The sequence below is a fragment of the Penaeus monodon genome, chromosome 37, assembly GCF_015228065.2.
Source record: "Penaeus monodon isolate SGIC_2016 chromosome 37, NSTDA_Pmon_1, whole genome shotgun sequence".
In the NCBI taxonomy this organism is placed as follows: domain Eukaryota; kingdom Metazoa; phylum Arthropoda; class Malacostraca; order Decapoda; family Penaeidae; genus Penaeus; species Penaeus monodon.
Window position 1 is genome coordinate 31248803 of NC_051422.1, and position 22266 is coordinate 31271068.

The 22266-nt window shown below is 39.7% G+C and overlaps 1 protein-coding gene across 2 annotated transcripts in view; it reads left to right on the forward strand.

Annotated features, from left to right (window-relative positions):
• The window catches only part of LOC119596304 (DNA-dependent protein kinase catalytic subunit-like), a 35038-nt gene extending 16707 nt beyond the window's left edge, over positions 1 to 18331 (forward strand). For both annotated transcript variants that reach the window (XM_037945478.1, XM_037945479.1), the window contains exons 30-49: positions 2695 to 3251; positions 3398 to 3542; positions 3810 to 4034; positions 4311 to 4459; positions 5081 to 5257; positions 7074 to 7180; positions 7624 to 7747; positions 7908 to 8057; positions 8511 to 8684; positions 9668 to 9786; positions 10135 to 10313; positions 10555 to 10753; positions 11206 to 11331; positions 11512 to 11592; positions 11858 to 12015; positions 12390 to 12482; positions 12693 to 12924; positions 13707 to 13866; positions 14067 to 14253; positions 14577 to 18331. In XM_037945478.1, coding sequence (XP_037801406.1) covers positions 2695 to 3251; positions 3398 to 3542; positions 3810 to 4034; positions 4311 to 4459; positions 5081 to 5257; positions 7074 to 7180; positions 7624 to 7747; positions 7908 to 8057; positions 8511 to 8684; positions 9668 to 9786; positions 10135 to 10313; positions 10555 to 10753; positions 11206 to 11331; positions 11512 to 11592; positions 11858 to 12015; positions 12390 to 12482; positions 12693 to 12924; positions 13707 to 13866; positions 14067 to 14253; positions 14577 to 17873 — 6639 coding nt within the window. In that variant the 3' untranslated portion in view covers positions 17874 to 18331. The remainder of the gene's footprint in view (positions 1 to 2694; positions 3252 to 3397; positions 3543 to 3809; positions 4035 to 4310; positions 4460 to 5080; positions 5258 to 7073; positions 7181 to 7623; positions 7748 to 7907; positions 8058 to 8510; positions 8685 to 9667; positions 9787 to 10134; positions 10314 to 10554; positions 10754 to 11205; positions 11332 to 11511; positions 11593 to 11857; positions 12016 to 12389; positions 12483 to 12692; positions 12925 to 13706; positions 13867 to 14066; positions 14254 to 14576) is intronic.
• The last annotated feature ends 3935 nt before the right edge of the window (positions 18332 to 22266 follow it).

The following is a 22266-nucleotide window of genomic DNA, read 5'->3' on the forward strand; positions in this document are numbered from 1 at the left end:
TAGTTTGCAGATTCAAGATTTTTCAGCAAACTTGATGCAAAGAATGGCTATTGGTCAGTCAAGCTTGATGAAACCAGTTCATTCATCACTACATTCAGCACTCCTTTTGGCCGCTACAGAGATCTCAGAATGCCTTTTGGTCTGGTTATGTGACAAGGTGTTTACCATCAAAAAATGGATCAGGTCCTCGAAAACTGTCCTCTTACCATTGGCATTGCTAATGATGTAGTTGTGTTTGGGAAACTGAAGAGGAGCACAGCATAAATCTGCATAACCTCTTCAAGACAGCCAAGCAGAAAGGATGAACTTTCAACAGTGCAAAGTGCATGATCAAGCAGGAACAAGTGAAATTCTTCAACAAGGAAAGCTCTCACCCAGATCCAGACAAGGTATCAGCAACTAAAGCATTGCCAAGCCCAACAAATATTATGGAGCTGCAACAATTTTTGGGGAATGGTCACCTATATGTCGCCATTTATCCCAGACCTGGCTGATGAAACGACATCACTTAGAAGTCCTAAAAAAAGGTGTAGACTTTACATGGTCACAACCCACGAGAAGGCATTCAAACACATTAAGAATATTCTGTGCACAGATGCAACACTGGCACATTTCAATCCAAGTAAACCAAATGGCATATAAGTAGATGTATCACAAAAGGGTATTGGTGCTGCAATAGTGCAAGATAACAAGCCTCTATCGCCTATGCATCTAAGTCTTTGTCTGAAACAGAGCAACGCTATGCCAGTATCGAAAGGAAACTTAACTACAGGCACTGATGTTTAGATGTGAAAGATTTCACACTTACGAATATGGCAAAGCATTCCAGGTGGAGAGTGACCACTAAAGAATATGACAGCCGCACCACCCATTGAAGATGGGCTAGTGATAAAAGGCAGCAGAGTCATAATCCCTGTATCCATGCCGAAACTTGTGCTCAACTGCATCCACAAAGGACACCAAAGCATCATGAAATGCCAACTTCAAGCCAAAGACTGCGTATACTGGACTTAAGTCAACAATGACATTGAAGACATAGTCCAGCATTGTTCCATATGCCAAGAAACGTCAAGGTCACAAACAAAGGAAACCCTCATCCCGCATGAACTTCCTACACGACCATGGCAATATGTTGGAACACATCTTTTCCATTATGGAGAAAATGACTTCCTGATTATAGCTGATTACTACTCAAAGTTTCCAGTTATCAGAAAAATGCCCATGCATGTCACAAGCACAGCTGTGATCAAGGCATTGAAGATCATGTTTTCTTGTTGTGGAGTTCCCGAAATAGTAAATAGTGATAACAGACACCAATACAGCTCAGAAGAATTTGCAATATGTGCTTTGAACTGGGAGTTTTAACATATAACAAGCTCACCCCACTATCCTCAATGAAATGGATTCATTGAAACAATCATCTAGACTGTCAAAAAACCCATTGACAGGGTAAAAGAAGCAACAATATTCAGAAATGGCATTATTAACTCTACGTACCACACCACTGGATGGCAAGTTGCCAAGCCCAGCAGAACTTCTGAACGGGAGGAAGATGAGGAGTAACTCACCCCTTCACCTGCCTACAAAGGAAGTGCAGAAACAAGAAGTCTACGAAAACTTCAAGAGGAAGCAAGACGCACAGAAGCAATATTATTGCCGAGGAGCAAAAGACCAACAAGCACTCCTACCAGGCCAAGCACATCATCAGGCAGATGCCACAGCCCAAGCATCCACTTCCAGATGAAGACCAATCAGAAGAGTCTACTAAAACTACACTGAATATGGATAACAATGAAGATCATGTGAGCAAGGCTCCTATAGTGGTGCCTCAAGAACAAGAATTAGCTAGTGATGGCACAAGAACAAGATGTGGCTGTACCATCAAGAAGCCTAATAGACTGAACTTGTAATCCGTTTCATTCTCTACAGTGTTTATGTGTAATGTCTAATAGTATTAGGGAAAGTGCTATCGTAATGGCCAGTATACAAACCTGATTCTCAAAACAAGGTGCTATGTTCCTACCTGATTCTTTTTGAAAATTACTGAAAAAGGTGCTAATTTTTATTTTACATGTCTGTGAACTACAAAGCATTCTCAGGTGCAATCTCAGTTACCCAACCTTAGAAGCTCATCGAATGTCCAACTATATTTTTGATACACTACAGATTCACACATATTTTTGTAACTGACTACCAGATACTATTATCTCATTTTCTTTTGTTATGATCAACCATAAATATCTTATTTATAATTATGTATTTTATCTACTTTATATTATAATACTAGCAACGCATTCCTCTATATATGTTGCATGCGTACATAACCTTCATGTAAACATGAATGCTGTACACTCCTCCAGAATACTGTAGCTCAGCAGAGCTCCATATTTTATTCACCTTTACCCCTCAAATGGAGCAACAAAATAACATATAAAACAAACTCATTTAGCCTCTATAATGACTTTCTATAGATGAGGGGATTTCAGAATCATGTATCAAAATTTCATCACAAAATGATCCTGATTGCTTGATTCATAGTTCTTGGATGAATAATGTTAAAACTGTACAAAGAATCTATTTGCTTTCCCTTAGTTTTAGATTTTTTATGTTTGTCTTATGGAAATGATATAGCATTTATATTTCCTATAGTATGGGGAATGTATATAGTATGTTATATTCTATGATTTGTTTCAGATTATGTATTCCAAGTTGCCACGTGAGAAGCTATTTGCCCCAGGCTCAGAGATTAATGCAGCTTTTCGTCCGGGTGACCAATCAGGAAAGGAGCTAACAAAGGAAATTTTTCGTTATGCTGCCAAGATCTCCAAAGGTGAACTCCGTCATGACCAAACGCATGCTGAACTAAGAAGATTGTGTGCTTGTGCAGCATACAATGCTATTATTGCAGTTCTGGCATGTGTCCAGAATGATCTGAGGTTTTATACAAATTTTTTGTTTTCTGCAAATCCCACAAAGGGAGAAGTAATATGGGAATGTTTGGTCGACTGCAGTAGGAACTTGGAATTTGATGTTGAGATAAACTTCAAGCCAACAAGCAAAAAGAGATTTGTTGCAGTAAGACAGAAATTGAAAGAGGCTGCCCGTGAGGAAGGGGCTGCAGCTGCTGGGACAGTACAGTACATGGCATCACACTACTTATCCGACAGCAGTTTACGAGAAGACATGAGCCAGTTTGACTTCAACAATTCTGTCGTGCTTGCAATGTCTCAGACAGAAAATTCTTCAGAAAGGTAGGAATAATTTTTATTGTATGAAGAATTGTTTTATGAAAAGAAATGCTTGCTTTAATGTTGCTGCATAATAAAATTGCTTACTTATGGTTTATACATTCTGTTTGCCAGTCACTGAGACTTAATATTTTTGCAACTTCTGTTAGAGTGGCTGGCGCAAATGAAATGGGAGGTGTGCTCCTGCCTGTACACATGGACCAAAGTGACTATAATGGCCATGAAGTCATGGCAAACTTGACAGCTGTCATAAACCACATGGTGGATGCAGAGATCATGGTTTTACATAAAGGGGTAAGTCTAGTGCCTTTTGTTCTGTTTACTGTTCCCTTTCTTTTCTTCTCAACATTTTTACCTGAATTGTTTCTTCTACCAAAAGAATTTTTTCTTTTCACTTCATCTTTGTTTCTTTCAAATTTTCTCTGCTTTTTACCTATCTTTTTTTTCTGTTTCCCTTTTCTTCTTTTCATGGAGTGCAATGTAAATATGAATAGCATGCTTATATGGCTGCTCTTCTGTCCTCATGCATATGCTTCTATTATAATGATCGTAATCTTGCAGGACACCATGCCCAAGGCAACAGATGTACCCCAGTGGATGACCCTAGTACAACAGAAACTTGACTGTGCTGATACTCCCCGAAATGTAAAGCTCTTCCTTCTCCGTGTCATGATGAACAATGCAAGGATTTTTGAGCCTTATGCTGCCCATTTTGTATCTACCATCCTCACGTGCTTGGTAGATGGAACCATAGGAGATAAGATTAATTATTTCTTCTGTGATGTTGTAAGTTTTATGCCTATTGTTTTGTTTGTTTGTTCTTTTTTTTCCCTTCATTTGATTTTGTATTTTTCAGCCTTTCAGTGTTTATTTTTAAGTGTTGAAAAGGAGGAAGAGGATGATAATAATAATGATAATAATAATAATAATAATAATAATGATAATAATATATAATAATAATAATAATAAAAAAAACATACATAATAAATATGTCTAATTATGTTATTTAGTGATTGATTGTTATCATTTGTGTGTGTAGAAGCAAATTTGTGTGTTTTACAGATGGTGATGGTGATGGGATGGGGTACCAAAGCCGTGCCACAGGATACCGTAATGGGAAGGAATATCGTTGGTCGTGTCTTGCGGTACCTTTGCATGAACACTCCACAGACTAGAGCAGATATTTTCAAGTATAATCTTGATGTTGTAAGGTATGTTGTGTTTTGTGATTTTACACTTTTTATATGTGTATATATATAAAATGGGGAGTATTCTTTGAGGTAGGGGAAGGGGAGATTCGGAGCTTCTGGGCTAGTACAGTGGTAACGTGTTGGCCTCTCATCCAAGGGGTCGGCGGTTTGCGCCCCGCCCAGGAGTGAGAAGTTGCAACTGTCGCCCGGAGGTTACTGCTGTGGCTGGGCACCACGGCGGGCAAGGACTCGGTTCCGCCGAGTCAGCACAAGCTGACACATGTGAGCGAGTTGTCATTAGTCGACACAGGCCGGGCTCCCCTCATGGCATAGCCCAGGCGAGGCTAAGCTTTGCATATCGGACTTATCCTTAAGGGGAGATTCGGATTGTCCTTTTCAATTTTTACTCTTTGAATTTTGTTTGAAACAGCAAAAAACCTTTTGATGTGGCTGTGTTCTTCAAGCAAAACTTTTTTCTTTTTCTTTCTTTCTTTTTTCTTTCTTTCTTTCTTTCTTTCTTTCTTTCTCTTTTTTTTTTTTTTTCTTCTAAATTTGTAGTTACTTTGGCAGGAATAGGAGTAGTGATGTGGTTGATGAATGAATTTCTTATTAAAAGCTGCATGGCACATTCTCCTTCCTCAGGTCTGTGGTTGAGTGTTGGAAGAGTCTGCTGACGGTCCCATACACGGTTATTTATTCCCTAATGGAAGTTAAAGATGGGGCTGAGAGGGAAGTTGAGGCTGGCTTGCAGCTCCTGGGAATCATCTTGGCCAACGGACTTCCTCCTTACACAGCTGATTCGGAGAATGAAAAGAAAAGGTAAAGTAATTGCTTTTTACACTTGCAATGTATTAGTTGTAGATACCAGGTACTTACTTTTCTCTATTGCTATTTATGCTTTAATCATTTATTGAAATACAGTAATAAACTGTATCTTACAGTATTAGTGTCTTTCTTACTGTTTTCACTGTGGCACTATAGTAAGTCAACCTCACTTGTTTGGTAGTTGAGAATCTTCAGTAAAAGGGAAAAAATATGACAGATCTTAAAAGATGATGATGATGGATGATTGCCCTCCAAGTTAACATAGTCCATTGTCAAAATTACTTGCTCTTTTATGTAAATATTAACCCATTGCCAATGGGCATGGCATGTACGCACATGCCATGCCCACTGTGAGTTTATTAATTGTTTCTACACATAGATGGCTACACCTGTACTGTCACCAATGAGCCAATTACGAGTACTACCTGTCTTGCCCATTCACCCTTTTTCTTGATTTATGAAAATATTTGTTATCTTATTTTGCTGTTGATAATGTTAATAATATAGTAATTATAATACTTATAATTAAAATGATACCAGCAATATTCATAGCATTAGTAAAAGATGTTTTTCCCACCAATTTAAGGAAAGGAGAAATTAGGTAATATCACAAGGTGTCCTAATTGACTCCTTTGTGGCCAAGCACAAGCAGAACCTTCTATGTGCAGAGACAATAAAAAAAAAAAAAAAAAAAAAAAGACAGCATTTTCCCCATTTGTTATGCATTTTCCCCAGTGGCAGGTGGTTATTTTTTGCTGTGTTGGAGAACTGCTTTTTTCAGATGCCTCACTTAGCCCCTACGATTTGGATGACATGACCATCACGTCATGGAAAAAATTGACTTGAGGGGCAGCTGAGGTGAACATGCTGTCATGTGATAATTTGGTTGTGGGGCAGGATGACAGGAACTCTGCATGGGTGCATAAAGCTTTTGGAAGGTGATAAGACTTTAGTGTTTAGGAAAGGGCTTTGGAATTATTTCCATTGATGAACGAGTGTGGAATGCAATGTCCCTGAACCATGAGTGGAAGAGTTCTGGCTCCAGGGAGGATGCTATTTCCATACTCAGAATCCTATTCCTTTCGGCCATGACTGGGGCACAGGTAGTGTTACAGAAGGTTTAATATGAAATGAAAAAAAAGACCAAGAACAAAATGTTACTTGTTATTATTGCACTCAGTGTGTGCAAGGAAAACAATCTAATACCATCTGCATAAATCAAATCAAATGACAAATATAGACATTGGAAAATCGCAAAAAAAAAATAAAACTGCTTATGCTGAAAAAGAGAAAATAATGCAAAGGGAAGGCACAGAGTCTTGTCACTGCAACAGAATTTGTGCCGGCCTACAAGACACATCTGGCAGAGCTTCTACTCACATAGGCTTAACCCCTAGGTGATGGTATTAGAAATCTCTCGGCATCACTGACTTTGGTGATTTCTGGCAGCTGTCCTGCTGTTTGGAGCGGGAGTCCACTACATGTAGCGGAACTTCCTTTTCGACACGTATAACCGTGACCGGAAGATTTGTTATGATGGCTATACGCATGGCCTGGTAGTAACGGGTTAATGCCCATATTTTGGGTCACATGTTGGCAGTGAATTATCCAGATCCAATGGGTTAAGAGGTTAATCGTCATTCCAACTGTCACGTATATTCATGTAGTAGGATCTCTTCTTCATCTTTCACATTAGCCTTTGCCCTCCTGCTAATTGTTTTTAATGATTTTTAGATCATTATAATTTTAAATGAATTCACAGTTACTTTCTGACATCTGTTTTCTCTTTCTCCCCCTCATTACATGCTAGATGTGAGTCTCTTGTGATCAAGCTTCTAGGTGCACATTATGCCAGTGTCTATGGAGCAGCTGCTGAAGTTATGGGCCTCATCCTGAAATATACATCTCAGGAAGATGGTAAGAGCTATTAATGGGTCTCGATTCACTTAAACTTTTTGGATGTACTACAACTGAACAGGAAAATCTGAATTATAAGGCTTAATGATAACAGAAAGAGAAGTTTTATGCAAAAATTCTTTTGTGTAATATCAAGATTAAATATTAATATGGGAGCTACCTCCTTTTTTTTAAAAAGTCCCAAGCTTTTCATACTTCGAATATTAACGGCATGATCTATGTTTCCTTTCAGACTTAGGCATAAGTAATCAGTTGATCATCATGTTAGTATTTTTTGTATTGGGTTCAGTAATTTTGGACAGTCTCTGATCAATTTTTGAAAAATGAAGAATCTGTAATTTCATTGATCTTCATTTTTGCTCCATTATTTGTAAGCTTTTGGGTTAGAATCAGATTGTTTAATCTTACTAATTAGATTCAAAGCATGAATCCTCTCCTACCAGGTTCAGTTGATGCACTAGAGGATGCAGTGGTGAAGAGGGTAACTGAATTGACAGTCAAGATGCAAGGGCAAGGGCTGACATGTGTTTACAATATCCATAAACATTATCCGTCTTTTGTCAAGAGGTGAGTTCAGTTCTTTATGATGGGATATATTTAGTTCTCTAATGTTTTGTCATTTTCTTGGTATTCCTGAGCATTTAGTGCCTGAATTCTTTAAAATTCTGTATCATCCTTTTACCTCTATGTAAAGTTATCTATTACTGTGTGCTAATCGTGTTTGCAGATTGGTCAACAAACTCCTGAATCTGCTGCCCAAGTTGTATGGCATACATCGCAAAAATGTCCTGGAATGCCTTATTTCTCATTCTGCTACCATGGAGGATATTTACCTTCATCTCAAAGAGCAGAATCTCCTTGATATCCTTTCAAAAAAGTAAGTATTTTATCATTCTATTTTGGTTTTCCTAAATCATGGTTTTTCCTCCACTTAGTTATAAATGTGATTATTGATTATTCTTGTCTTTGTGATTATCTAACATTATCTTTACGATAGTCATTCATCACGAAGCTTCTCTTTTATATGTGTCTTATGTAAAGTATAAAACATGTATACATATATATTTTTCAATAAAGAATAATAGTCTTTAATATCAGATTTTATATCTTTAGGCTTTGTGGTTGAGCGATAAATTGTCATTTACTGTTAACCAATTACAAACCCAAATTCCAGATTTAAGGTTTTTAATAGAGAAAGGGAGTCTTTGATTTAAAATGATTATATGACTGGTCCTTATAATTATCTTTCAGTTATTACTTAGGATGGTGTTCATATGTATGAATTGAAATGCATTATAATCAATCACCATTTTGTACTTGATCATTTCAGAGAAGCATCAACACAACTAGTGGCCCTTCAGTTGGTGAATGCTGTCATGCCACGACTCACACCCTCACAGCTTTTGTACTTTATGCCGGGAGTGGTAGCTTTTGCATCTCACCCAGCACCAAGTTGTCGAGAAACAATGTATGATGTCCTGTTTTGGGTCTATGATAATTTCAGGTGAGTTTTCTTCTCTGTTTTCTGCTCGCTCGCTCGTTCGCTCTCTCTCTCTCTCTCTCTCCCTCTCCCTCTCCCTCTCCCTCTCCCTCTCCCTCCCTCCATCCCTCCCTCTATCCCTCCCCCTCCCTCCCTCTCTCTCTCTCCCTCCCTCCCTCTCTCTCCCTCTCTCCCTCCCCTCTCCCCTCTCCCTCTCCCTCTCTCTCTCTCTCTCCCTTTCTCTCTCTCTCTCCTCCCTTTCCTCTCTCTCCCCTCTCCCTCTCTTCTTCCCCTCTCTCTCCCCTTCTCTCCTCTCTCCCTTTCTCTTCCTCTCTCCCTTTCTCCTCCCCTTCTCTCTCTCTCCCCTTCTCCTCTCTCTCCTCTTCCTCCTCTCCTCCTCTCTCCTCTCTCTCCCTCCTCCCCCTCCTCCTTTCTCTCTCTCTCTCTCCTCTCTCTCTCTCTTTCTCTCTCCTCTCCCTTCTCTCTCTCTCTCTCTCTCTCTCTCTCTCTCTCTCTCTCTCTCTCTCTCTCCTCTCTCTCTCTCCTCTCTCTCCTCTCTCTCTCTCTCTCTCTCTCTCTCTCTCTCTCTCTCTCTCTAAACCCAAGAATTTCTTCACTCAAAGTAACTTTTTAAAGTAAATGTGTTTGTTAAATAGGTTTTGTATAAACCTTCAAATATTATTTCAGCTGTTACACAAAACAAGATTAACTTTCCATCATCTGGGTGGAGGTAGAATACTATTAGTGAATAAATGATAAAAGCTGGTACCTTAAAACCAGTGAAATTAAAGTGACCACTGAGAATTGCTAACAATGAAGAATCTGAAATATCATGAAGATCTGAATATATATGAGATATAAGGAGGATATTTGATCATATTAAATGTATGATAATTTTCATCATTAACATAGAAGGGAGTGTTAGGGAAACGGCCTAATGTCAACAAGTTAAGAAGCCTTGAAAGGTATAAAAAAACATATCCATTGAATATTATTTTCCTTTGCAGTAACAGTGATACTGAAGATGGGCATCAGCTGGAATCCCAAGCTCGTGGAGTGTTGCTCAGGGCAGTAAAGGAAGAGGATGCTGCTCTCCGGCAGATTGTTCTCAACTTCTGGTTGCAGGGTAATGGTTAAAATGTGCCTTGTGTATTTTCTTTTTACTTTTTCTCATAATATAGTTGTATAACTAAAAGGTTATAGAAAATACACTTTTTCTTTATTTCTTTTTAACTCAGGAAAATAGGTAATGAAATAAGTCTAGTTGTCTTTTGTTAGTTGATTTACTTCTTCCATTTGTTAGAGTTACTTTTATTTTCTCTCCCTTGTTTATTGTCAGAAGGTAAATATTATAGGAAAGTGTAATGTGTATTGCCTTGGAGATTCTGCAAAGTATGTATTATTTTGCAGCGATTAGAGATACAGATTTGATGTTGTAATGGTATGATTTCCTAATCAATGATATCATTTTCAGGTGCACGAAATATCAACTTAACTCAATGCCTCCTTCACATCCTAAGAAAGATGTACAGCCCAGAGAGTGAGGACTCATTCTTGCAGATGGCTATTTACATTCTCTTGGAAGCAACAAGGCACTCTGCAGATTACCAGAGGAATATATTTGACCAACCACTGACTGAGTGTAAATTCAGGGTAAGTATTGCACATTTCTGACCATAAGAATGCATATTAAGGAAGGTTTGTAAAAGTCATATATTTTTATTTTAATTATCATTATCATCATTATTTCAGATATTAAAGAGTGTATAAAATATTGGAATATATAGTTCTATTTAACAGTATTATTGCTTGCTTTTATGTGATAATTTATGCCAATAGTATATTGCTAACTAGTAAAAGTAATTGATCATTGTCTATACACTCCTTCAAACAGGAAATGAAAGTGAGCACAGCATGGCGTGCCAGGCATGCGTCCATGATCCCAATGTTTGCAGAGACGCAGGCAGGCAATGACATGTCTTTGAACTCCCTGTTGTCCTACACACAAGGGAGTGATGCAGATATGGAAACTGATGGTCCAGCGGGTGTGCAGGCAACGCAGGCAAATGTTTTTTCTGCTACCCAGGCACCTGGTAATATATCAAGTTGAAAGATGTTGTGTAGTACGGTTATAATTGTATTTAATGCCAAGAAATATGGTATAAAATATTAGCTTATCATAGACTTATGGAATGTTGGTAAACTTTTTATATTTTATGGCTGATATCAGGTTAGATTATATACCAATGTAATGAAATGTGAATGATTAATTTTGCCTTAAATACATATTAGTGATTTGGCAATACATATATCATGAATTAAATTTACTTTTACAGGCAATATACACTGCAATAACCCCTTATATAACTAGAGCTGCTATACCAGTCACCTCAATGTCAGTATGATTAAAGTCCCCCAAAAACTTGCAGTGACCAACATACAATGACAGATAAACAAAGCAACTGTAGCCATTAATACCTTTGGTCTTTATATGTTTCCTTTTGTAACACAAGTAGATAGTAATGTAATATTGTACTTTTTACAGGTGCCACTTACAACTGGGTCACGGATTCAACTTTTGACACAACATTGGCTGACATGGAGTATGAAGCCACTCATGCTCCCACGCAGGGATCCAGCTCTGGACTCATTTTTAATGTTGGAGCATCAGGTCAGTTTTTATTTCTGTAGGTAGCTAATGTTTTGGTTGGTAATGGTTGAAATAGAAAAGACACACACAGGAAATGATAATGATGATAAAATTATTTATGTACGAATAAGTACTCATATCTCTTATAAAGTGTCATGCCGTATCTACAAAGATCTCATTTTTATGACATCTTATTCGCAGGTCAGAAAGACATGAAGCGTTTCAAGCGTCCAGGTATTGGGAACTCCAGAATGAGACCTGCAGATGAACCTGATGGTAATGGTAAGAATTAAGAGGAACTGAAATTATACATGGGAAATGAAACTAAATACCCAGTGAAGAAATTAGATAGTCACCCTACAGTGTACATTGGCTATACTACCTTTTTCAGATTAAGATTCCCAAAGTTGGGCAGTTGTATTAGTATGCTGATAGGTTATTTCTTTTTGTAATGTAATGTTTGAGGTGAAAATCTCAACAGACAAATCAAGATTGTTCTTGTTTAGCTTTCTTTATATGTATTGATTTATCTTCCCTTGATATACAGATGCAGCTGATGCTAGCCAGTCAAAGTTGATAAGGAGAAGATTTGTGAAGAACCAAGACAGGGAAAAGCAGTCTATTTACTTTGCCAAAATGGAAGAAAGACGTAGTAAACTAAGAGAGAAGTTAGAGAAGGAGAGGAAGTTCAGAAGAGAGGCCCAGGTATGCGGATATGTAGCTTGATTAAGCCATTTTGTGTATTTTTGACATTTGTGCTTGCCCTCTTGTGTTGATTGATTAAACTTCCTTTTTTTTACCTCGTGATCCCCTTCACCATCACATGGATAATTTTATAATAGCTACCCTTTATTTACTTTACTTTTATCAGCTTTAAGATCGTATTTAAATCATTTAGTAACCAGGTTACTCTTAGGAGCAACCTAACCTCCAAAGTGTCCCTGCTCATTGATATTTTGATGTAATTTTATACAGTGGCTGTTCCCTTTTTCTCTGCTTTTGAGCATAAGTTGAATTAGTATTGTTTTTACAAGATTTGGTAGAAGGTCTGAGATTTCTTTTCTTTTTGTTTCTGCCAGGTAACAATGTACAGGCAATATCGTGTTGGTGAGCTTCCAGATGTCCAGATTCCTCATCGGGCTTTGATTGCACCCTTGCAAGCACTCTCTCAGGTTTGTTGTTACCTAAAAGTTATCTGAGATTGCAAGAATTACTAGCTCAGCCTTTTGTTTTCATTATTGTTGTCTTAACCAGCTGCTTATGTATTTGATGCCAGAATACTCCGGTTACTGTATGTATGTTTTACTTGTATGATAAGCAATCCCTCTCATGATGCCTGAATTAAGAGGCTCTTTTCCTAATCATTTGTTTTCTTTCTGCAGCGTGATGAGAAGGTGGCTTGTTTGCTGTTTGAAGTCCTTGCACAGGGTGTGATAAATAGTGCTGGGACTTCTATGCCCCACAGAGAAGAGCAAGAGTGGAACCAGCAGTTGCATGAAGCCCTTAACAGCATCCTTAGTAGCAGTTACATGTGTTGCCCACAAATGCTAAGGACAGTGTTGCATTTGATGATCAACAATGATGTTAGAACCAACCCTGAGTCACTAACAGCAGGTAAAGGGGCATTTTTTAAAAGTCTTCCGCTGAGAGATGGGGCAACTCTGGCACTGTTTCTTTGGTGGTTTCAGGTGATGTTTTCTTTTGTTCATTGTTGTGGTTCAGTTCTCAAATTATCTGAGTCTGAACTGAAAAGCTGTCTCCTCGTAGACTTTTGACAAAATGAGTAATTGATTACATTCTACTAATTATCATCAAGTAACATTCAGACATCATCAAGATGTAATGTCCAAAATGTCTTTGATATTTTGTGTTTACATTTTTTCTATTTTTTATTTGTCTCTATCCAAAAAACAGGTATTATTTACCTCTTCTCTATTTTCTTACCATAATTCATTTTCCCTGTATCCACGTTTTGCAAATTTCGACAGTAATGATGGCAATAATAACTGCAGATGTTTTGGGTAGTCATTTCAGAATATGAAGTGAAAGCTGATTCATGTCATGTATCTCCCCCTCATTTTTTTTTGTCTTTCCTTTCTTTCTTTTTCTTTTTCTTTCTTCTTTTGTACAGAAAAATTGATAGAATATTTTACAAAGTAAGATTCAGTCACTAAGAGCAAGAGAACATCTCATAGACCTTTGACTGATGCAGCTGGGGATGGCATGTACACTAATCACTTGTGGAGCCATCTATGTGCTGAGACATTTCACAAAATAATAGCACAGTGGACACATTCTCCTGGTGATGGTGGGTTAAGGCAACAGTTATTATAATCTCATCTTAATTAGCAACATGACAATTGAGATCCATAGAGTACAACACTCTCTTTCATCAGCTTGTTTGGGAAGTCGGCTGGAAGCATTAGGCATCTTGGTGCTGGAGAGGCAGGCTTTGCTATCCAAGCGAGGAGAGGAGCCACACCCAGCACGCAAGAAGATGCGTAGAGATGCAGAGGCCTTGTCACAGGACGATGCCCTTTGGCTTAGTATTGCTGAGTAAGTTTCTTAATTTCCTAGATTTGGTTTATTGAAAGAACCTTCTTCTTTTTAATCACTTATTAGCTGCAGATAAGAATATAAGTTTACAATGAATGTAGAAGCTGGATAATATTCTGGTGGCAGAGATGGACAATAAACAAGAGATAGATAGTTAACAAGTAAACGTTGTGAATATTCATTTTCACTCTCCTTGTCAGAATGTACAAGAGTCTCAACATGTGGGATGTGGTTAGAGGAGTCGTCCAAGGAAAACTAGGTGCCATAAAGGAGGAAACACAGAAGGCACTTGAGGCAGAAGCAACAAATAACCATGTGAAGGCATTCCTTCTCTATCGCCAATCCCTAGACACTACTGACTGGGAAGAGGAACCTCTGCCGGCAGAAGTAAGGATGGCTCATTCTGCCTTTCTTTCCCACATTCCTCCTTCTCCGTTATGTATTGGATACATCTAATAGTTGTCAAGATATCCCTTCCCATTTTCTCTTTTTATATTTTACGTATTTTGATACTCATTTATCAGGACTCTTTCCCTTTTATCTGCTTCAAAACTAAGTCATCAGCTTGTGATCAGACCAAGTTTTGCAGTTCCCTTTGTGTCTAGTTTGCGTAGAAGGGTTTACTGCTTTTCCTTTTTTTCCACCTCTTGCAACCTTTACATAATGATTTCTCTCCCTTCATTTTGCACTGATATACAATATATTTTCAGAATCGCCTTTGGGAGGAATGGTATTCCAATTGTGCAGCCATCCTTGGGCAGTGGTCGGAACTGGAGAACTTTGTAGAAAAGCGATTCTTGCAGGATGATGCCGGCGAGGTTGATCTGAACCGGGTGTGGCTCCTCCCCAAGCCAACTGCAGCTGCCCTCCCTGCCTTGGTCCACTCTAAACTCATGAACATCCTGGATGGATCAGAGACTGATGGGAATCTCATTGCTTTCATAGATCAGTCAATGGGAGATCAGCGACATAGATCCATGCTGGAGGGAGATTTGTCACTCCAGTTAGGTGTCTTAGCTGCTCACCAAGAGAAATTTGAACAGGCAAATGTTTATGCAAACACTGCTACATCAATGACCCTTTTAACATTATCTCAGTACTCGGTTCTTACTCCCAATCCTTTATTGGACACTTTGCAAAATGTTCAGCTGTTAACAGAACTAAGTGACTGCTTGAACAATGTTAAATATGCAGACCGAGACTTTTACTCTTCGAAAGTCAAGCAAACAGTCACCAGCTGGAAGAAACAGAAATGCCGCATTGATGACAACCCGCTCATGACCCAGTGTCTGGCTTCATATCGGGACTTGTACTTACACCTAATGGAGAAAAAATTACCTGAAGACTCTTTGGAGGTTTTGAACCTTATTAAGGACACAAAGAACTTCACTCACAGGTTTGTGATCAGGGCAGCTCTCCATAATTCCAATTACCATTTGGCTAATCGACATTTGAAGAAAATAAGCTCTCTGTCCGAAGATGAGTACTCTAAAGCACAGTTCTATTTCTTGATGGCAAAGACCCACATCCTTAGGGGTCAAGGGAAGCAATCTGATCAGCTAAAATACCTAGTGGAGGCATGGGCCAAATATCTAGGCAAGGTAAGCTCAATGTCAATATTAGATCAAAATCCAAGGGTGGAGATACAGTATCTGAAATTAGAGAGTCGCCTTTGTTTGGAAATTTGCCGTACTATTCAGGATATGGGTGATGACTGGACAGAAGATAATCAGTACATGCAGGTGTTATCAAAGAAATTTGAAGGTGCAGACGGAAAAGAATCCTGGCATAGAGAGCTTCTTAGCTGCAGTTATAAAAGCCTCCAGCTTGCTGTGACTTGTGCAGAGGGCAAACTGACAAAAAGTGATGCTTTGAATCAAAATGATTTGAAATCAGATAGTGATGCTCATATGGCACTTGCCAAGTACTGTGAAGAATGTGTTATAAAATGGAAAGATCATGTGGATGTGTCACAGTATTCCAAATCCCTTATGGTGTCAGTCCTCCGAGCAATGGCGAATGGGTCACGAGATGCTCATTTTCATTTCCCTCGTCTGATAAACTTGATGAATGAGGATGCAAGTCTTTTATCATCTTTCCAGGAGGAATCTGAGAAAGTACCAATATGGATGTTCTTGCTCTGGTTAAGTCACATTCTCATATATGTGGATAAAGTTCCAGGGCCTGCTCTTCAGCCGGTGGTTGAGCGATTGGCAGCTGAATACCCTCATGCAGTTATATATCCTTTTGGGATTAGCAAACAACAGTATGACTTCAGTAGTCGTGAAGGCAAACTTGCTAAATCCATGTGTGAGAAGGTAGAGGCCCTACTCAGCTCACACAAACTTCTACATCAGTTTGTGTCAGCGATGTCACTTATGGTCATTCCGTCCATTGCATGCAAAGATGCAATTCAAAATGTTTTGCAAGAGAAAGACAAACAAAAGATGGAACTGGGTTTAAAGGAGATTGAAAGTGAGTTCTTAAAAGTACAGAACAGGTCTTCTAAAGGAAATGCAGAGGAAAAGGGTGAGGCATATACCAGGCAAGATCGAGCAAAGAAACAAATGGCTGAAGCTTTTGCAAAAGCATTTGGTGAAAATCTGAGGAAGGCTAAGTCTTTGTCTATGAGAGACATTCAGAAGGAACTTGGCTCCATGGGAAGGTTCTTGCAGCTGTCTCCAGAAGAGGCGAAAAAGTTGCCTCGGCAGTTGAAGGCTTATTCACCCTGGCTGGCCAACTTCCAGGCATCAAAGTATTCAGAAGTACTCGAGTTGCCTGGTCAGTATACTGGAATGTCCAAACCTTTACCTGAGTATCATGTGAAGATTTCGAGTTTCGATGAAAATGTCATGCTTATGTCGTCTATACGCGTGCCAATGAGGATTATAATTAGAGGTGACGATGAAAAGGAATACAAGTTCCTTGTCAAGTGGGGAGAAGATCTCCGTACTGACCAGCGGATGGAGCAGATGTTTACACTGATGAACAGTATATATGCTAGGTCACCACTGTGCACCAAAGCTTCATCTGTTCCTTCACTGGACACCTATCAGGTGATCCCACTTTCTCTGAGAGTGGGCATGTTGCAGTGGGTCGATTCTACTCAACCCCTAAAGGACTTTATAAATGAATCATATAGAGAAAATGAGACGAAATGTTATGGTGAAGCAAGAGCTCTCTATGGAAAGAATGAAAACTATAATGTTGTCAAGAAAGCCAAAAAGCGTGATGTTATAAAGGCATATGAAGAAGTTGTAAACAAGATCCCATGGGATGTCTTACGCCGGGGACTTGTGAGGATGTCAAGCAGCACTGAAGGCTTTTTCAGCCTAAGAAGTGCTTTTGCAGTGAGTTATGCAGCATTATGTATCTCACAGTGGCTTTTAGGCATTGGCGATCGTCATTGTAGCAATTCCCTTGTAAGTCTGAAGACTGGTCGTGTGATTGGGATTGACTTCGGCCACCATTTTGAAAGTGCTGTGCAGTTTCTGCCAGTTCCAGAGTTGATGCCATTTCGCCTGAGTCCTCAAATTGTAAATGTATTTCAACCGATAGGCCATGTCGGAATATTGAAAGAAATCATGGTTGCTGCACTGGGAGCGCTTCAAGAATCACGCCACGTACTGACAGCAGTTTTAGAGGCCTTTGTCAAAGAGCCAACAAAAGACTGGCTGGACTTTGTTCAGAAACAGGAAGGTGACACCCAGGACAGCAAAGTAGAACTGTTTTCTAACAAACGAATTGAATTGCTAAACAATAAGCTGAGTGACATTAACCCAGCCTACATTACCTTATGGGCAGTTTCCCAAAATAATTTTGTGGTGAGACAGAAGGCCATTGAGAACCTCAAACAAGCTGTCTTAGGCGACCGAGGAGAATCCGTCCGGGCCAGCATTGGTGAGCGAGGACTCAGCACTCACCAGCAGGTAGATGTCCTTCTCGAGCAAGCGACAGACCCCAATATCCTTGGAAGATCTTGGATAGGCTGGGACCCATTCCTATAAGTTAAGATCTGCACAACACAGTTACCGGAGGTGAACATGAGGTTTGATTCATGGTATCATTTTATTTGAAAAGTTGATTGTTTGAGAGAAATAACTTAAATTTTGGAGAAATCAATGGGGTAGAATTTTAGTAAATATGTGATGCCATTGCATTCTTACTATGTGTACTGCATGATTTAATGTAAGAAATGTTTTGTTTCATTCCACTTTGTGAAGGTTCAATTGTGATCTTGAAAGATTGATTTCATCACTGATTCATATTTTTGTTTCTGTTTTTGATAATTCACTATATATTTATATTTACAAAAAAAAACAAACTTGAGTAAGTATTGTCCTAGATGTTCCTAAGCATTCTCTGTATCTTTGTGGATAAGTCTTGTTTCTGAAAATGAAGAGAACGAGAACTAAGTATACTTTAGATATGCAGAATTGCAAATAAAAATTGGAAATCAATTTAATGGAATGCTTTAATTTCTTCCTATTAATACTGTCTGAGTGTCCTTAAAAGAGAAAAGTGTATATATCAAGAATATTTGGCTGTAAGTATCTATACCTCCCATGAATAAAGTTTGAGTCTGAGGTGGCAATTCGCAGATTCCAAGTTGGCCTCGCCCCCACCCCCCCATAGGAGACAGACTGGAACCCAATGCTGGGGATCACCCCTGCCTTGGGCCTCGACCCTTGATTTTGCACGGTCTTTTCCCCTTCCCCCTCCCATTTCCTTTTCTTCTCCAACCCCTTCGTCTGTCCACTTGTTAGGTGTGAGAGCCGTGTTGAAAGGATGAAAGGCTGACTGTGCCAGCCATGAACGGCCAGGGGGAGTTATGGTTATGTTGAGGGGACCCTGAGGGATGGACTACTTTTCTCCCAAAGGTAATCTAAGCTTACCATGGCATGCAGATTTTGTACTGTTTTAGCGCCATTGAAGCTTGTCCCTTTATCAACTATACCCACAGATTTAAATTCTCCTGGTTCCCCGACCCAGGCGCTCCCTTGAACACGACTCTGAACAATGCTGCTACTACCTTCTCCTCAGTGCCAACTATCACCTCAGTCCAAATCATCCACCCAGGCCATTCCTCAACCACTTGAAAACATCATCTACTTCATTTCCTCCACCCTCACAACTTTCTTCATCTATTACCCCCTCCTTCTTTATCAGTACTCTGCACCCGTATTGTCCACCCCTCCGCAGTACTACCTCCCTCAACACTACTTCCTCTTCCACACGTCCTCTTCCTGTAACTACCCCTACCTCTACAAAACTTTTGAATACTCTGTTTAGCCCAGTCAAATGACATTGATTATTCTTGGTTCCCTATAGAACCCCTTACTCTAACAACAGTCTCCTCTTCCAGCAAGGTCTCCAAAAACAAGTAGGCAAAGTTTCCTTCTGCAGCCGCCCCGATCAGTCACGCCCTGTCACAGTTACATCCGAGTCCCAAGCTAAAGCATTATCAACCCTATCTGATTCACTGGCAAACCCATTCCTGTCCAGTCTCGTCCCTCCCTCAATACTTGGTTAGATTGTAGAGAAGACTTACTCGCCTGCCTCGTGGACTGTGATGCGGAATCAGTACTATTCTCCACCATTACCCCAAGGGGCAGCCGTAAGTCCACAGTATTACCAAGATTACTTTCCGTAGACGACCTCCCCTTTGATGTCCCTCTCTGTCTGACCGTATCAACTTCCACCCGTCAATATCAGAATCGTCTAGGTCACCCTGCCAAACACTGCTGTTCCACAGCCCAATGCCCTGTGTGTGCCCAACCTGGTTCCGATAGAGCAAACTGCTCTGCAGTCACGCACAAGTGCCAATTGTGGTGGATCCCATAATGTGTTTTATAGGGGTTGCTCTACCTACAAGTCTAGTCTGAGGTGGCAATTCTCAGTTTCAAATTTGGCCTCACTTTACGTGAGTCCAGACAGGAAGCACGCAGACGAGGTTTTTCTCTTACTCCCTACTCCAGTGCTATTCTCACCATACTCAGTTTCTCTGTTCCCATTCCCTTTACACTCAAAGTAACTGCCGACATCCATCCTCCTATCCAAGTGCCCCCTACACCCCTTCATCCCATTCCCCTTCCTCCCATTCCCATTTCCCTGCATCATCTGTATCAATTCGCTTTCGTCCCCATCATCCCTTCCACTTCCTCCTGGATACACAGGTGATTTGTCACAACAAACCCCTTCCCTGGACGTTCTCCCTCTTGACAATTCTCCTGAAACTACGATCTAATCGCCTTAAACCCCTTCTCCTTTTGCTAATCCCCACCTTACCCTACCCTTCTTTAGAGAATCCCACACTTCTTTCTTTGACAACTTTGATCTAATCACCCTTGTTAATCCCTACCTTAACCCATGCGCTCACCCTCTCTACCCTCACCCCTCTTTGCCCCTTTCAGTGCCATAATATACTGAACTGCTATACTACCTTTGACGCGCTGAACGTTTAATCATCAACTAACACCCGTCTCTATCCTTTTCAATACTACACTTCTATAGTGCTATATGACTTGATGTTTTGCACATTTATAACCATTAAACTCCTATAGATCAAAGCAACGAAGAAAAGAACAAAACACGAAATACCGTAGGTCTTCAGGACACGAAGAACAAGAGATACATAGAGAGACCTATGTACAACTTAGTTATCAAGTCATATCGGTAATTAGACGTGCAATGATCTTGGTTAGTTCGTGACTTCCCGTTCGGGTGTTCAAGTTGTTAGTTGACTGTATTAACACCGCTCCTACCATCTTCCTTTGTCGCCTAATGATGGAATCTGGAACCACTTGGGAAGGTCGCCGTCGGTGCTGACGTGAACAATGAAGGCACTCCTTTTGTCACGACGTCGAAGAGCACGGTGTTGTTGGTCGATTCGTTGTTCAAAGAGTCCTTGTCCTTTCTCGCCTATGTATACTTTGTTGCAGCCTCCGCAGGGTATACATAGACCTCTTAGCCAGGTGTATAGTATAGGAGAGTGAGTGAGTGAATGAGTATGTGTGTGTGTGTGTGTGTGTGTGTGTGTGTGTGTGTGTGTGTGTGTGTGTGTGTGTGTGTGTGTGTGCGCGTGCGCGTGTGCGTGAGCGTGTGTGTGTGCGTGCGTGCGACCAGTCCCTATTCTCTTTGAGAAGCATTAATCCCTGTGGTCTACGGGGTTTTGATAATAAATTTCCTCCAGTATCTTTTGCATAGCGCTCCTTCGCCACTTTTCTTTATCATTAAAATTTTGTTCCGCAGTCTTTCCACATCCTTCCTCTCTTCCTCCTACCTTCTATTCCCATCTTCGCCACCTGCCTACATAAAAATTATCTTCCCAGTGATATGCAAAAACTGCAACCTATTCTGCTGTATTTTCCTAGACGTTGTTAACTTTCTTATCTTCTCATTCCTGATTTTATAGGTCTTGAAGAGTGTGAAGGTATGAATGAGAATATTTCTTGCACTATGGAGATATAAATTCTTATTCATAACTTTTCTACATTGATAACTCTTGTAAACCCATTCAATCATCTCAGCAATTCCATTCGTACTTAACTGGCCTTTTTTAACCATAAGTCATTGCAAGACTTTTCCTTTTACTATTGCACCTATCCTAATGTCGAAGTCTCTCCGAAAGTCAAGTTATGGCACGGCAAAACGGACAACTCTCATGTAACAACTTCTTTATCCTTGTTATTTTTTAATCAATAAGTGCTATTGTCAAATCTTGGGATACCTTGTTTTGAGGGAATGTCGCTATAGCTTCGCGCCGCATAACGTCCGACCAGATACGCATCCGTGGCATCAGCTTCCAGTCTTAGGTAGGATCTCGTGAGTCATGAGCGTTTTATCAGTTTATTTAGAATTCGCAGGAGATTTAAGTGCTGCGGAATCCTATTTTATGCAAATAGTGATGTATAGGTGAGGAAACCATGGATTGTTTAATTATTTTGTTGTGTAACAGGTCATACTCAGCAACTTCCAATTTCTTATTTCCGGTCTCGATCACAGGGTTAATTTTTACAGAAAACCAATTAACTTGGCAATGGCTCCGTAAAATTTTTTTTTTTATAAGAAACATAATGAAGAATCGAAACAGGGTCGCAGTGTTTCAGAATGTACAGTGCATTACATGGTGTTGTCAAGCATGTGTGATTATTGACGGAGTGTTGGGTGCGTTTCATGCTTTGAGATGTTTTCTCACGAAAGAAATAACCTGGCAACTCGCCTCTTTTTTATTTTAAGAAGCTGACACTTAATGCTTATGATACATATTTCTGTTATCTTTAAAACTCACGTACAGTATTGTTATTACTTTGCACCACTTCTCACCATATATTTTTTTCATCAGAAGAGACATGGTGAAACGGTGTATAGGGTGAGTTGCTAGTTTCTGCTTTTCTGAAA